Source organism: Aspergillus piperis, assembly GCF_003184755.1.
Source record: "Aspergillus piperis CBS 112811 unplaced genomic scaffold BO85scaffold_4, whole genome shotgun sequence".
Taxonomy (NCBI): Eukaryota; Fungi; Ascomycota; class Eurotiomycetes; order Eurotiales; family Aspergillaceae; genus Aspergillus; species Aspergillus piperis.
The window spans coordinates 1842576-1857845 of NW_020291594.1; the positions used below are offsets into that span (position 1 = coordinate 1842576).

Below are 15270 nucleotides of genomic sequence, written 5' to 3' on the forward strand. Positions count from 1 at the left end.
ATGACTTCAATTTTTGCTTGTTTTTGACGGTTTTCGGTATTGCATTCACATCTTCTACACGTTCGTCATGAGGGGCTCTCCTACCTCTGGCTCCAAGCCAGAGAAGACCATGTCTTCGCGGCTGCTGACCATGAAGGTATGTTTAGCAACTTCATAATTTATTTTCATTTTCCGTTTTAAGCATACTAAAACAATGTCGTAGTTCATGCAACGTGCTGCTGCCACAAATGCTGCCCGTGAAACATCTCAGCCCGCATCCACCGACGAGTCTAAGGCCTCTACTCCCCCGAAGCGACAGAGATTGTCCACCGGCCCCGCTGAAAGTCCCATCGGTACTGCCAAGTCGGATCTCGAGGCGATCTCAGCTGCCCTTGCTGAGGAAGAGGAAAAACGGAAGGAAGCACTTGCACGCCAGGCTCAAGATTCCGGTGACACAGAATGGGTGCTCGACTATGGTGTGGCGGAGCCGGTTGCTCAGTATGCTGCGCCGCCGCCATTCATTGTCGCGGATGGCTCGCTGGATGCAGACGACGATGACATGGCTGTCGGTGGCCGACAAGCATACGGCAATTTCAAACGAAAGAAGAAGACCGCGGTTTGTTTGATCACATGATACACATTAAACATTTCTCTGACATTTTGTAGACTGGTGAAACCGAGGCCGAGTCCGATGATGATGATGTTGATGCGATGATTAAGAAGGAAAGCAACAAGCCACATCGCGTCAAATTGTCACAACTTACAAGCATCTCCGGTGGAAGACATTCGACGATGGGCGACGATAAAAAGCAAAAGAAGCGCAAACATAAATAAAGTACATTTGGATAACCGACACATCTGGAGACAAGTATGTTCCGGGCCTTGCTCGCCAGAAGATGAGATTCGACATTGCCTTACCAATAAGTCCCGTTAACCCTCGCTTGGGCGTGATCATGAGCCTGGTAGGCCTCATATGCTCGGTCGTGGTAGCCCGTCATAGGTGAATATGAGAACGGGTGGACATCGGTACCACTCTTAGGCGCTGTGCCATACCATTGGCTTCTGCCAGGATATTTGTCTTTTGATCTATCATAGTCGACGACTGCATTCATTCTTGGTTCTACTCTGTCGGCAGTAGGACCGTACAGGTATCTGGCAGAATATGTTGCTAACCTACGGACAGCAGGTTGGCCGTTGGTGTACTGGTATGAGGACGTGTTATGCTGTCGGGTATTCTCTCCTGGCTGACATTGAGCTTGACGAGACTCTTCATCTTTTTCTTGGCGTTCCATGAGTTGTCTGCAAGATTCTTGGAGCTGCGCTTGTTTTCTGCGGCGCTCAAGCCAGGCCTCTTTGCCCAGCTCCAAGAGCTCACTCTTTGGGACTAGGTGAACTGCTTTCGTCAGCCCGATCACTTTGAGTACTTGCATTACATACCGCGCTTCTGTGGAATGTCCCCAGTATACTGCTGACGACGGGTCTGAAGGGTGGTATTATACTGTCTTTTCAGGTCGATTGGCCGGTGTCCTTGCTGGTAAACGTTGGGAGGGAGCGATGAGCTATCTGCACGCTGCTCTCGTCTGCGGTATAGCGTAGGACTTCGCTCGTCCACCTCCACCCAGTATTCCATTTCATCGAAGCAGAAGCACATCTTTAGCGCGTATTTTAGATACCAGCTATAGTACCTGACCTAGTCATCACTCGTCAGTATTCATCCACAGATTCAATTCAACACATTGATACATACTCCTTCGCACCAAATGCACTATCTTGTAAAGCTCTGTACTCGAATGCTCAAAGCGAGATGTTCATGGTCACACCCTGCCTTTGCAGTGAGTAGAGGTGAAGGAGAATTCTGGCTGAGTGAAATTGATCATGCTGCCAGCGTGGGACTGAACGCCGAGAACCAGCTATACCTCCCTGGGCAGTCACCAGCAGGTGTTCCAGACGACGACTAAGCAATCCAGCGTGATCACCAGCATGTGATATCATTAACACGAACCATACAGCTTACATCTAGCACCAGCACGCCAATTCACACCCATCAACCCTTACCCCATAAGCATAGCTATATCTACAGCTACAACTTCGCCTTCACCTCCCTCTCCCTCTTCTCCCACCCCCTCTTCAACCAGAAATTCACCCCCAAATTCCACATCGCAACCGCCACACCCACCGGCGGCACCAACCACAACATCCAAGCCCACCACTGCGGCGTACTCTTCCTGACCACCCTCATCGCCCTCTGCACCTCACTCTCCAACTCCCCCTTATCCCCATCATTCCACACCACCACGCCCCTCGCCGACTTCACCCCCCGATACTCCGCCCTCTCCACCTTCCCCTTGACATCCCCCTGACTCCTCACTCGATTCTCCGCATCCTCCGCCGTAAGATGCGCATCCCTTTTCCTCAACCTCTCCATCTGCACCGTCGGATCCGAAACCCCCACCACCATCACCGTCCCACACAGCAGATCCATCCCACTCTCAAACAGCAACGGCACATCCAGAACCACCGCCCAGTGACCGCGCACATAGTAGTATAGCAGCGCTTTGTAGACCTCGCGCCGTACGGCCGGGTGCACGATCTTGTTGAGGATGGCGCGGTCTCGCTTGCGGGCTTCGGTGGTGCCGAAGACGCGACGGCCTAGTGCTGGGCGGTTGAGGGGGCGGTTTGTGGTTGTTGTTGTGTCATTGGGGTCGGATGCTGGGAGAAGGAGATCCGGGGTGGTTGGGCCAAAGTAGTTCACGATGGCTTTGTAGCCTGGGGTGCCGGGCTCGACGACTTTGCGGGCGATCAGGTCGGTGTCGATGATGGGAATGGAGTAGGGTGCGGCGGAGAGGATGGAGGAGACGGTGGATTTGCCGGTCGCGATGGAGCCGGTGAGGCCTATTATGAGCATTTTGGGTGTTCTTTGTGTTTGTTTACAGAGTAAAGGTGATGTTTCGTGGAATGTCAGGTGGGAGATGGAAGTTGGAGAAAGTTGGTGGTTGATCTGCGGGGAGAGCTGCAACTTGGACCGAGGCCAAGATTACTACCCGCTGGATTGATTTACTTTTGACTGTGATCACTTCAAAGCCAAGTTTCTGGTCTGTTGATGAACGTTCAATGCGTCAGAATTATTTCGTGTCTAATGAGTCTATCGTAAATATTATACAGGAAGAGAATTTTTTCCTCTCGTTTCATAACCCCCAATTGCAATCCCACGGCAGGGAGCGCTCTCTAGTACCTCCAAGCTTGGGATATTGTACCTGTCACTTTCTCACTTTCCTCCCAGCCGATCCTGCAGTCTGCCTCGCATTCTTCAATCATTGTAAACAACAACAGGCAATCGCGCGATATCAATAACAGTCGCAGGGAATTCGAATGTTTTCTAGAAGGCAGTGAAGAGTTTCCGGTTCTTGTTCCCCATCCTCAGGAGTCGGATTGACCTGCTCCCAAGCAGAGTTTGAAGCGGTTTCTAGCGGACTGCGGTTTGGTGTTAGTATGATTGCGCCCAAGAGTATATCTATCGAATCCATCTCACCTGGCCGCCCAATCAACCAACTGCAGTTCCACACTTGTGGCAATTCTTGCCGGGGATGACCCAAACATCAGTCCCCTCTGAAAGACAATGGGGACATTTCATTCCGGGCATCTATGTCATTAGCATCGGTCGCAAAAGGATAATCACAACACATAGCAACTCACAGGCATGGTGACGGCTTCGCAATGAGATCGACACAAGGAGAAACAGAAAGTATAAAGCTCTCAACCAGAGGATCAATTGTGATGTGAAAGTAGTAAAAGTCAAACTGAAGGGTATTCAAAGGATTATAGACTTGTTTCTTCGACAGAGTTCACTCGTCGGTCCCGAGCATCCCACCTATATATAGCCAAAACTGGACTTGTTTGTGACTCCCCCCCCCCTCCACCCCCCATTACGCCTCCTGGGGCAGGCGACCTATGTTCTCATCGGGAGATCTTCACCTTAGTCTGGACCGATTGATTGGAGACACGACCTGGCCGGACTCAATGCATCCAAAGATCAATCATACATGGACCCTGGTTTAGGCAACATGTCATGTCCGCCGCAGCAATTATTCGGATGACTCGGATCTTCCCGTCGATGACTTGCATCTGGGGGTCCCAGCTAAGGGGAACCTCAACCAGGGAGGGTTTCAGCTCTCCTTACCTTGGTGTGATAGATACGTGTTGGGCTATACCGAAAATCGTCTAGGTGGGTGGGAAGAGTGAGTGATGCATGCCACAAGGGCTGAGATGTGAGCGATAAAGGAAAAAGGAAAGAGAGACGTGAACTATAGCAGCAGAGCAGCAGAGCAGGGGGGGAGGAGGAGGGATTGGACAGGGAAAAGGTGACAGAGAAATTCCACAAATCCCCGAAAGGACCACTCAGCATTTGAGATGCATACAACAGACCGTTTTATGCAAGCTACGACGGGGTTCTCGGTAACCGGGCCCTTGCTGTATGTCCTATGGCCAAAAGAGCAAATGGATTGTGACTGGTGTTGGGAGGCCGGGAGGATCAATCTCTCTCCATCCCTAATCCCACACATTCCCTCTGGAGCTAGAGCAGTCGTAGTGGGCTCTCAGCACAAAAGATCAGCTCCGAATTTTTACCATCTGATGCTAACAATGTATAGGTCACACTCAATCTAAATTGATGCTCGATGCGAGTACGCTACCGAGTTAGCGCCGGCTGCAGCCCGTCTCGCGCATATGGCGGGCTTCAGGACGCAATCCTCGATCTGCACAACCCACGGCGTTCTCAACAGCCACATTGTATTTCTCTCTGCATATCCTGATTTATGTGATATGCCCGTCTAGCTTCAAACGGGTGTCTGCTAATTACTCATGCAAGAGTTTCGTCGTTGTGCATGGTGTCGTACTCAATCAGCCGCAGGTTGTTGGCCAAGTGGGGAAAAGAATAAACAATTTCAAAAACAAAAGTAAATTTATCGTTCCCTCATGGCTCAACCAATGGAGTGGCTAGAACCCCTACAGCCCAAGGAGGCTGTCCAGCTGAGATCTGATCAGTGACACTCTGGTCCACTTAGAGCCCGGCTGTACGAATCACCCACCCTCCCATGCGATCTGAGGCTGTTCTACATGCCGAATTTTGGGAAATCCATCTTGTGGAATGGAAACTCATGGTGTAGAAAATGGCATTTCAACCTATGCATATGAAGCTATATTGTTTGCTACATTCTGGCTGCCTGTCTCCTCATCTGCTATCGGACTAAGCACCAAGCACTAAGAGTACTTGACGGGAGGGATGGAATGCCGATGCGCCAATGATCAGGCCGGATCAGTCAATTACACCACACAATATCACCAGTCAATATCGGGACCCTGTCTTCTGCACAGATCTATACCGGTGGTTGGGAAGTGGTCTATCCGTTAGATGTACCAGCGCTGCGAATGCAACGTGCAAGGGCTACCCTGGGTACTTCGACTGCGCTTCTACTCTTGCTTCTATGAGTCGTTTTCCATTTGCATGCGTGTTATGTATAGATTATTTCATTCTATTTTTATTTCTGCTATTTTTTAATTCTTTGGTTTTGGCCTGATCTTCGCGTTCGTTCCGTTCAAGTCTCGGGGTTATGAAGGCACCCCCGACACAGGTGGCCGGTTTCAAGTCCGACGGTGGCACAGGTAAACGCACAACTTACTTTACTCTATCACAGTTCGGTGGATTAACCATCGCCAGACGTTGATCAGTCTATCACTCACGTCTTGGCCAGGAAAGCTCAGACCGACTTACGGCCGGTGATTCGCAGGCAAGAATTGGATACATATAAGCTGTGGAGCCCCTGACCTCGCTTGATGGGCCGAAGCGCGATCCGAATTATGCGGATAAGGAGGGCTGATTGGGCGAAGTTATTCTCCGCTGTTTGTCCCCCTCGTCGACCCTGTTTTTATTTTTCTATTCTTTGAAGCAGCCATGCAGCTGGCACAGTCACACTAATTCTTTCACCCCCCGGGGCCAGTTCATCCCAATCCCTTTGCCTTCTTTCGGTGCTTCGAAGTGGCTCCGGACAAAGACTACGAGTCTAGCGCCAAATTACCGGCCACGCTAGACCGGTAGTCGCCCCCGAATATCGTAATTGGACACTAAAAGCAGCGTGATATTCATCGAATGTGACATGTCACACTTAGTAGATATGGGGGAAAGGAAGGGACCCGCTCCTGTCAAACAACGATGGCTAATCTAAGGAAGATAGTACTAACGATACTATCTATCTATCTATCTTTCGGGATAGGAATAGGGATAGATACTATTTACGGGGTACTCTACCAGTGAACTCTGCTCGGTAGTAGTAGTCCTCTCTCCATCTGCATCTCCACCAACCAACCCAAACATCAATCCCCGCCCATTCCCATCTATTCTATTCTGTTTCTCCCGCCCCCCCTCCCACCTCTTTGTTTGCTTGCTTGTCCCATATTCCCGGATTCCATCCATCCATCCATCAAGCAGAAGGGAAACCCAGATTTGTCAAACCAAACCAAATCCATCCTGCCGCGCCATCATCATTCCCGGAAAAAAATCTCACAGTTAGGCTGCCATCATTGGGGACTCGCATCACGCTCACCGCAATTTATTTTTCTCACTACCATTGATGCATTATAGCTCAGCAGCAACAACAATAACAACAACAACAAAACTCTTCACCGCGTGTATCCACCCCTGGGGGGAAGCGCTTTTTTTTTGGTCCCCGATATCCCTCATGTATAATATAATCATAATGTAATGCTCAGATTGATAAACTTTGAGCCAAATGCATCTTGCATACGGTACATACATATCACCAGCTTTACTTTTTTTTTTTTTTTTTTTTTTCTCAAAGGCATGGTGGGGAGGGGGTTTGAGGGCCCAGGTATGTGCATATGTAAGTCGTCCTCTTCTCGGCTTGCATGGGTCCGGCGGTCTCAAAACAACCTTCGCCAGCTCGCCACAAATTCCAGGATGCTCGGGGTTCGTTCTTGCTCAAACGTCCTGCATTCGCTGACTTGTACTACTGAGTTAGTTCCCGGGGTCTCGGTGATTGACTATGACTGACTGATTGACTGACCCGAACTGGCTGGTTTGAAAGATAATCATTTATTGAAGCTTTTCCGGCGCGCAAGGTGATATACTCTCATCATCATTTCAAGTCGTGCGCAGTAAGCCCAATGATGCTACTGGATACTTGTGTTGTACAAGCCTTTTCCGGCGGTCCTTTGAGTGATCTAAATCCCATCCACTTCATTGGATGGATATCTACTTTACTACCACGGGCGCATTGCATTGCGAACCATTCCTTTCTGTTTTGTATTCTGCAACCACTGCATGAGAGTGAGTGCTTTAATTGCTAGAAATTGCCTCATACTGGTTACCCCTTGAAAAAGATAACCCGCCGTGGCCAGCACAGCGGATTTCCTGTAAGCTCTCTCTCCCCCTCCACATGTGCAGGCGCCATACATACATACATTCATTTCATGTACATTGATCATACAACCGGACGCGCGCGAATTTTTTTTTTTATTTTCTCATCCTCCCTGCCTCGCGCTCCTGGCTTCCGCTTTCCTTCCTAGACCTGCTCGACTTGCTCGTCCGATACCCCGGCGACAACACTGTCCTGCTTTTTCTCCATGTTCTCGGAGCCGGTCTCGTCCGTGTGTCGCGTCAGTCGTTGGCCTGGTACATGGCCGTATTGCTTTCGCTGTTTTACGAGCTCTTTGGACATTTGCACGGCATTCTTTCCTGGGGTGGTGAACAGGTAGTCGATCTCCTCGAGGGTTAGTTTGGCGGTTTCCGGGTAGCAGAAATAAATTAGTGGGACGAAGGCGAAGTTCAGGCACATGAAGATGAGGTATGCTTTCCATTGCAGGCGGTTGATGATGATGGGGGTGATCATTACGACGAAGAAGTTCTTTTCATTTGAATGATTGTTAGTCGTGGAAGGATATGGGAATTACTGGTAATACTTACCCAGATCCAGTTCGACGAGATACCCACGGCTGTTCCTTTGGCGCGCGCATGGAGGGGTAAGATCTCGGGCACGTAGCACCAGGGGATGCAGTTAACCGAGGCGCCAAAGATGAGCATGTACACGAAGAAGAAGGCGACAGCAGCTGACGAAGTTGCATGCTCATTGGCATGGCCCTTGAAACTGAGCAGGATGGATACCATCATCATGCAGATGCCCAGGCCGAATGATCCCCAGATCATGGGAGCTCTGCGACCGACGCGATCCACGAAGAAGGTGGGGAATATACTTCCGACGACGAACATAATCTGAACGCAGCCGCCGAGGAGATTGGAGAGATTCTTGTCCAGGCCGACGTTGGTGTTGAGTACGGTGGGGATGTAGTATCTGGGTTTTCATTAGCAAGGCTTTTAGGATCTTTGCGAGGTGAGTTTTATGCCCAACATACACGACCATGTTGATACCACCCATCTGATTCATGAATTGCATACCGTATGCAAGAAGACTGCGCGGTTGTTAGCAGATGATTCGCGACATAAGACGCAAGACTTACACTCTGTGGCCTGTGGAAACTTCATCCCGCTTGAAGACATTTCTGGTCTCGTCAGCTTGCATCAAATTGCGATGTTGAAGGTGGGCACATACCTCCACTTGTACTCGCCGTATTTCGTCTCCACGGAAATAGCCTCGAGGATTTCTTCCTGCTCTGCCAGGATCTTCGGGTCATCCTTTGGGCGCCCATACACATCACTTAAGATCTGCAGTGCTTCTTCGTTGCGACCTTCCTTGTAACAGTACCTTGGTGATTCGGGCAGCCCGAACACTAGAACAATGACCACCTAGATCGATAGATAATCTGCATTAGCCAGAAACTCCAGTAAGACACATAATATCATACTTACAAAAGCGAAAATCATCTGACACGCTATCGGCAATCTCCAAGCGATCTGACCACCAACATAGCTCATCCCGTAGTCGAAGAAGTAGCTATTAACCACAGTCAGCATATCAACATATAAAGATGGCCACAAGTCGCAATGACCCGAAGGGAAGGAAGAAGATACCTAATAACAATCCCCACCCCAACCAACAACGGCTCACTACACACCAACTTCCCGCGCTTACTCGCCTCACACAATTCCGCCTGATACATCGGCACCGTCGACGTCTCCACGCCCGTTCCGATGCCCGTCACGAATCGTCCGACCATCATATGGGGGACGGAGAACGCGGAGCATTGGAGAGTTGCTCCGATCTACTCCCACAATATTAGCAAATCACATCACTGATGTACAAAGAACGGGGTGGCCTACGATGACCCAAACCATAGCAAACCACATTGCCCGTCGGCGTCCCAGCCAATCTCCAAGTAGGAAATTGACGATACAACCGGCGAAACAACCCAGATTGTAGATCGATACGATGATCCCCTCGAGGCTGTCGTTGGGGTGGTTCATGGTGGCGAGGAAGTCGTCATTTTCCACGATGCCAGAGAAGACGCCTTGGTCGTAGCCTGCGTAGTATTTGTTAGAACAGATGGGAATTAGATTGGGGAGGTGTTGGCTGGGATGGGGGATATACCGAAGAGAATGAATGCCATGCCACAAGCCGCCCATATTGCGGCTTGGAGGACGAAGCCGGTGCCGAAGAGGTTGAGTTTTGGCATTTTCTTTATATCCCTTTTCTAGTTTATTCAAGTCGCATGTAGGGGTTTTTGATTTAAGTTCAATCCCTTGGGTTCAACTCTCCAGTCGGAAATGGGTCGATGCATTACTATATATGTACATTGTAGGTAGTAGTGAGGGTATGTGTGACATCGGATAAACCCCGTCCACCCCAAGCCACGGCTCGAATTACTGAATCATGGAATCGTAGTAGAATCTCGGTAGTACCACCACCCCGAGATGGCATGCAAGATCGTCACCCAGCCGGCAAAGACAACCCTCGTCATCGATCATGATGCTGATTCTTGGGCCAGTTACTCAAAAGGGAAGGTCGTGGCAACGATTACCCCGGATTGTTGGGGCGCTAGACCAAATTCGGATATGAGGGGGGAATGATGGCCCGGGGTTGGCGACGAGATCGGATGCTGCCGTGCCGTCTTGGGATGGTCTTCTTTTTGCGGTGATTTCTTGGGTTAGGGTTGACAGTAGACGTCATTTGATGGTTGTGGGTGTGTGTGGATGAAGGTTGGGATGTGGAAGTGCGTTGGATAGATAGTACGTGAGTTATAGAGTGTATAGCTGTGGTCATGATAAACCTTGGGGATAATATACAGCTGCATTGGTCCAATGTCTCTATCTCTAGTGAGTAGTATCGGTTGGAAGAGTATGATATGCTTTAAGGAATGCGAAGTCTGGAGTATTGTATCTTTGTTTAAGTTATAGACGGACTTGGTAAGTTGAGCCACCATCAATGTAGAAAGCTGGATATCTGCACGTGCTAAAGGCTTGTTTTCTATATATTTGAAAATCTTCCAAGCGTTTTTTCTTCCTCATGGCGTACATCTACTATACTTATTGTGTATAAACCATTGCATTGGGGAACATGTTTCTTTGCTGCACTCAATGGCAGAGTCCATCATGGTTCAGTGCGAGTCAATTGACCTCGGCGGATACTCTCGAATCCAAACCGTTTAACCCGGATATCTTTGTATATATTGAAACTAACGATGGATGTTTGCCTCCTAGCACAATGGCGTACTTTTATTGAAGATGTTCAGTCACTTTCATCTCCATCTTCAGGATGCTACCCCGCATCCCGCTAAACCCGTTCAGGACTCCATGCGGAGCTGCGTTTCGGCTGTCGCTCTTTGCTTCTGCCGATTCCTTTCCTCATGGTCTGATCACCACTTTGACAGCGCTCTCGGGAATCAAAGAGGCCTCGTTACTCAAAGCATCCTTCATACTTGACTCTGACTAACCACTTGGCTTAACTAAAGCACTAGACTGACATGTTGACACAACTATTCGCCCTAGTAAGTGAACGTTGGACTTTCCTACTGCTCTGTAAACAACCGCTTGCTCACGATGTCTTCAATAGAGTATTGATTGTCTGTTCTATCTCCTATGATCCAGCATCATCGCCATGGACGACACCACGTTTGGTGAAACACCCAGGAAACGTGCGCGGACCACTTCGCTACAAGAGCAACCCGAGCCAGTACCTGCAGACAACAGTTCAGAATCGCCGGCATGGGACCAACTGCAGAGCCCTTACCACCTAGCAGACTACTACACTGATCAGCACAACTCTCCGACATTGCCCATCGGCAGTGACCCTTTTCAGTCACCAGCCGCTAGCTGGACCCAGGATGGCTTCTCGCAGGATCCCGGTTACCTGGCCTCACAGGAAGAGCTGCGATGCATCCTATTTTCTCTCGCGAACTCAACTGCTCCAACCCGAGTATCCAGCCCAGATGTTGTGGGAAGGTTTGAACTAGCCGAACAATCACCACCCTCAAACAAATACCAGCCAGAACGGAGAGGGGAGCTCTTGCAGTCTTCTCTGTCGAGCAGGAGGCGAATTGAATATCTGAAAAACTACGTGGCAGAAGTAGCACCTTGGGTATGTGCTGTAGATGACGACTTTTATCGATGCATGACTAAAGAAGGAACAGCTGGACATGTTCGACTCTCAGTGCACCTTTCGTCAACAGGTTCCCGTGTTGGCTCGCTCCTTTCCCGCTCTTTCCTACGCCATGCTTGCCATTTCTGCTCGTCAGATCGAACGCAAGAATGGAGTTCGAAATTGGTTTGACAGCCTCGAATTGTACCAAGAAGCTATCAGACGGCTGAGCCCGCTTCTTCAACTACGTGACCCGAAAATTGTAGCAGCATGTGTGCTTCTCTGTTGCTTAGAGATGATGTCTGCCCGTGCCCAGGATTGGCGTCGCCATCTTGAAGGCTGCGCCGCGTTGTTTGATGCGTTTGGAATCCACGGCTTCAGCCAGGGCATTCTACAGGCAGTGTTCTGGTGTTATGCAAGAATGGGTGAGTCTAGAGCTGCTTTGTATCCCTTTTTTGAGCATTCTCCTTTTGTACTGTATATTTCAATCTTTTCTGACCGGAGCAGATCTGTGCGGTGCGCTGATCTCGGATGGCACACAGACCACGCTGCTACATCCCTCTAAATGGCTTCCTGAAGGCTACCAGACAGAGGATGCTCATCAGCTGTTTCAGAGTGTCAAATCCCCAGATATGCATGCAAATTATGCGGTGTATTTGTGCGTCAAAGCGACTGAGCTGGTGTCCGATCGTACAAAATTTGTGGAACTAGGTGAAGATAATGGGTGTACTCCAGATAGGTTCCGCACACGATGGATCAGCCTTTGGAATGACCTACAATGCTGGTTCTCCGAGCGTCCTAGCGAGCTTCTTCCGGTGCAGACAGTCAACCGCAAGCCTTTCCCTCATATCCTGTTCGTCCATTGGGCTGCTATCTCATCGAACCAACTGTACCACACTGCATGCATACTGTTGCTGAAGATGATGCCCAAGGATATTCGGCTTCCACGGTCGCCAACTTTGTTTCCTCTATGGCATGCTCGTCGAATCTGTGGTATTTCCTTGGCAAACCCACACCAAGGGTGCTTGAACAACTCCATTCAGCCACTGTGGATTGCCGGACAGCTTTTCAGTCATGTTTCGGAGCATGAAGAGATCATCAGGCTAATCCAAAGCATCGAGGCCGAAACTGGCTGGGGAACCTGTTGGCGGATTCGGGATCTGGAGGTTGCCTGGGGTTGTTCCGGAATGAGATGAACATGACCCCTCATGCTAGAAACCATCAATGAAGGACCAATCCTCTCGGAGTTGCGTCAAATATCCATCCAAGTCCCATCCGGTGATATTGCACACCCGCTCAAAGCCTTCCAAGATCTCCTGTTGCTGCGATTCATGTGTCATTCTTCTGGCAGCCACCAGGAATGAGGCTATCAGGCATGGATCCCAGGATTCCCGACGGTCATTATTCAGTGCGATGCCACAGATACGTTGCGAATGCCACAGTGGCGACAACGTTATTGACTGCAAGCCCAACAGTGCTGTGCGTGGCTTACACTGCAGCAAAAGTAGCATGGCAGTATGGTACAACTGATTGCAGAAGGCACCCGCCCCGTTTGCGAATAGCAGCAGCGGAAATCCACTTTCGGCCTGGGCAAGTTGATCGTCAACACCCAAGTCCACCATAGGTTGGAATTCGTGTGGTCGCAGATGGTACCATTGCTCAATTGCGTCAAAAACATCCAGCCAGCTATCCAGCTGCTGCTGTGGGGCTGTAAACTGGCCGGGGCTGGTCTGCTGATGATATAGCATCAAAGCTTTTCCACACAGCCAGAGGAGGACATGGGCATACGCTCGGGTTCTTTCCCGGACTTCTTCTATTCTCGACAGAATTGGTAGGCTAGGTAATGGGAGCATCGGAAGTTGTGTCCCAATTGGTCTGTCGTTTGCGAGCGCTGCACTCAAGTCTGGTTTGGTCAGAATGGCACATACATGCGTGGAGGTTTTGGGACGAACCTAGGCGGAAGAACATCCAGTAGATAGATGACGCAATACCTGGATCAAGGGCTTGATGAGCCAATGGATCAAGATTCCGTGTCCGTGTCATGAGGTTCTCCATGTTCTTCCAAGTCTGAGCGATATCGGTGACAAGCCATCTTGTCTCTTCTAGCACGGCCGTCAAAGCATTCTCAGCAGTTAAAGTGAAGCTATCTGACCGCAGCGGACGAGTCCACTGATCAATACGACTAATATGAGACGGTTGCTGATTCCCCGTATCCTTTACAATAACGCAAGCATTGGAAAGTCCCAGCAGAGCTGTCATGAGCGGCTCCGAGCCGAGTGCCATCTGGACCGCAGCGATTCCGAATGGATGAGTGAGATCGCAAATATCGAGCTGCAAGTAATTTGTCAGTCTGCAACTCCACTAGACTGCGTTATACTTACCCATGGTGCTACATGGTACCGATAATGACATATGAGCTTGAGCTTTGCCGTATCTGTCAATGAATTGGCTCTTATGCTCGAATGCAACCTCTCAGAAAACCCCACAAAGCTAGGAGCATGCTTCATCATGACAGGCGTGCTAGCCACCAACTCTGACGAGACGAATCCAGACCCACTCTTCCCGTAGCCTTCATCCGAGACAGCCTTATCATTATTGACACCATTCCCTATCCCCAACGCAAGAAGCCCATGTACAGCGGATTTGTCCCTATCGCTGAAGGCTTTACTACCAACCAATGAGTAGTGCATGGCAGGTGAGCCATGCAGCCCATCATCACCACCAATATCGACCTCAGAACCAATCCTAGATGGAGCCAACACAGTCTCATCTCCCGAGGCCCTCGCCCCATCGCTTATACTATCCTCATCTAGAACATCATCCCCACCCAGCGTAGGATCCTCATTCACAAACTGAAAATAACCACATCGTCAGCGAAAATAGACCCAAAAGCAACAACAACAACAACCTATCTCACGAACCTTAACCCACCTCCACCTCCCCTTCCTCGACCGCTCTTCTCTCCGCACAACCCTCTCCTCTTTCTCAATTGACTTCATATTCGTACTCGTACACAACTCCCCCTCCGCCACCGTCAAAGTATTCTTCGGTAAAAACGTCACTTGTACTCCATAGCGACAAACCAGGTTCTTCTCGATGCAATTCCGACACCGAGGCTTCGTCTCGTCACCTATACCAACCAATCAGTATCATCATCCTCTTTTCCAACAATCGATATGAGAAGAAGTGATAAACATACACTTCCTCCTCCTCGTCCGACACCGCAAACACCCCGTCCGACACCGCGTAAACTTCGTAGCAGGTCTTTTTTCCTCATGAGTTCGTCGACCTGCTACTGCCCCCTTTTCACTGTCATCAATAGACGAAGGGGAAATTGATACATCAGCCATCATCCATCGGTAATCACCATAACATAACCACAAATAGAGCACAAAAGATAAAAGTGAGTGGAATGGAATAGATAAGATAAGATCCCAATCTATCTCCGAAAGCCAAACACCGGAATAGCAAGGTATGATGTTGTTTAGAAACAGAAACTAGAAACACGAGACAGAAGAAGATAGATAGTGATGATAATGGCTAGGTAGGTACCAAGTCCGCCCGCATCCGGGAACAGGAACCGCAATGAATGCGCGGGGTAAAATCTTCCCAGCGCGTAGAGTTGCCTATTTCGGGTTGGGGTGGGGGAGGTGTTTCTAGTTTACCCCGGATTTTCTTGGCTTGGGGGAATTAAGGTTGGGCATGTGTCGGGTGTCAGGGGTCTGAGTGTCAGGTTATTTTAAACTGTAGG

General features: G+C 49.6%; 6 protein-coding genes across 6 annotated transcripts; 2 read left to right on the plus strand and 4 right to left on the minus strand.

The window, feature by feature from the left end:
- Positions 1 to 2: 2 nt before the first annotated feature.
- Positions 3 to 853, plus strand: BO85DRAFT_234948 (uncharacterized protein). The gene is made up of 3 exons (XM_025654800.1): positions 3 to 136; positions 203 to 595; positions 646 to 853. The coding sequence occupies exons 1-3, from the start codon at positions 68 to 70 to the stop codon at positions 811 to 813; spliced, it is 630 nt and encodes a 209-aa protein (XP_025518590.1). The 5' UTR covers positions 3 to 67; the 3' UTR covers positions 814 to 853.
- Positions 470 to 1727, minus strand: BO85DRAFT_447233 (uncharacterized protein). The gene is made up of 2 exons (XM_025659678.1): positions 646 to 1727; positions 470 to 595 (listed from the first exon to the last, which is right to left on the minus strand). Exon 1 carries the CDS (start codon positions 1407 to 1409, stop codon positions 894 to 896), a length of 516 nt encoding a protein of 171 aa, XP_025518591.1. The 5' UTR covers positions 1410 to 1727; the 3' UTR covers positions 470 to 595; positions 646 to 893.
- A 35-nt stretch (positions 1728 to 1762) lies between these two features.
- On the minus strand, positions 1763 to 3253 carry BO85DRAFT_234923 (putative dephospho-CoA kinase). Its single transcript, XM_025654799.1, has 2 exons — positions 3234 to 3253; positions 1763 to 3073 (listed from the first exon to the last, which is right to left on the minus strand). Exon 2 carries the CDS (start codon positions 2882 to 2884, stop codon positions 2060 to 2062), a length of 825 nt encoding a protein of 274 aa, XP_025518592.1. The 5' UTR covers positions 2885 to 3073; positions 3234 to 3253; the 3' UTR covers positions 1763 to 2059.
- Positions 3254 to 7553: 4300 nt separating this feature from the next.
- Positions 7554 to 9618, minus strand: BO85DRAFT_416342 (putative MFS sugar transporter; the record flags this gene model as incomplete). Its single annotated transcript, XM_025657727.1, has 9 exons — positions 7554 to 7895; positions 7955 to 8339; positions 8401 to 8457; positions 8506 to 8547; positions 8598 to 8791; positions 8855 to 8939; positions 9017 to 9207; positions 9266 to 9465; positions 9534 to 9618. The coding sequence occupies 9 exons, from the start codon at positions 9616 to 9618 to the stop codon at positions 7554 to 7556; spliced, it is 1581 nt and encodes a 526-aa protein (XP_025518593.1).
- Positions 9619 to 10814: 1196 nt separating this feature from the next.
- On the plus strand, positions 10815 to 13097 carry BO85DRAFT_392692 (C6 transcription factor). Its single transcript, XM_025656853.1, has 4 exons — positions 10815 to 10929; positions 10995 to 11519; positions 11572 to 11944; positions 12024 to 13097. Exons 2-4 carry the CDS (start codon positions 11040 to 11042, stop codon positions 12713 to 12715), a joined length of 1545 nt encoding a protein of 514 aa, XP_025518594.1. The 5' UTR covers positions 10815 to 10929; positions 10995 to 11039; the 3' UTR covers positions 12716 to 13097.
- BO85DRAFT_457496 (uncharacterized protein) lies at positions 12731 to 15223 on the minus strand (the record flags this gene model as incomplete). The annotated part of the gene is made up of 7 exons (XM_025661524.1): positions 12731 to 13422; positions 13472 to 13880; positions 13913 to 14371; positions 14451 to 14499; positions 14533 to 14580; positions 14715 to 14821; positions 15185 to 15223. The coding sequence occupies 7 exons, from the start codon at positions 15221 to 15223 to the stop codon at positions 12731 to 12733; spliced, it is 1803 nt and encodes a 600-aa protein (XP_025518595.1).
- Between the last annotated feature and the right edge of the window lie 47 nt (positions 15224 to 15270).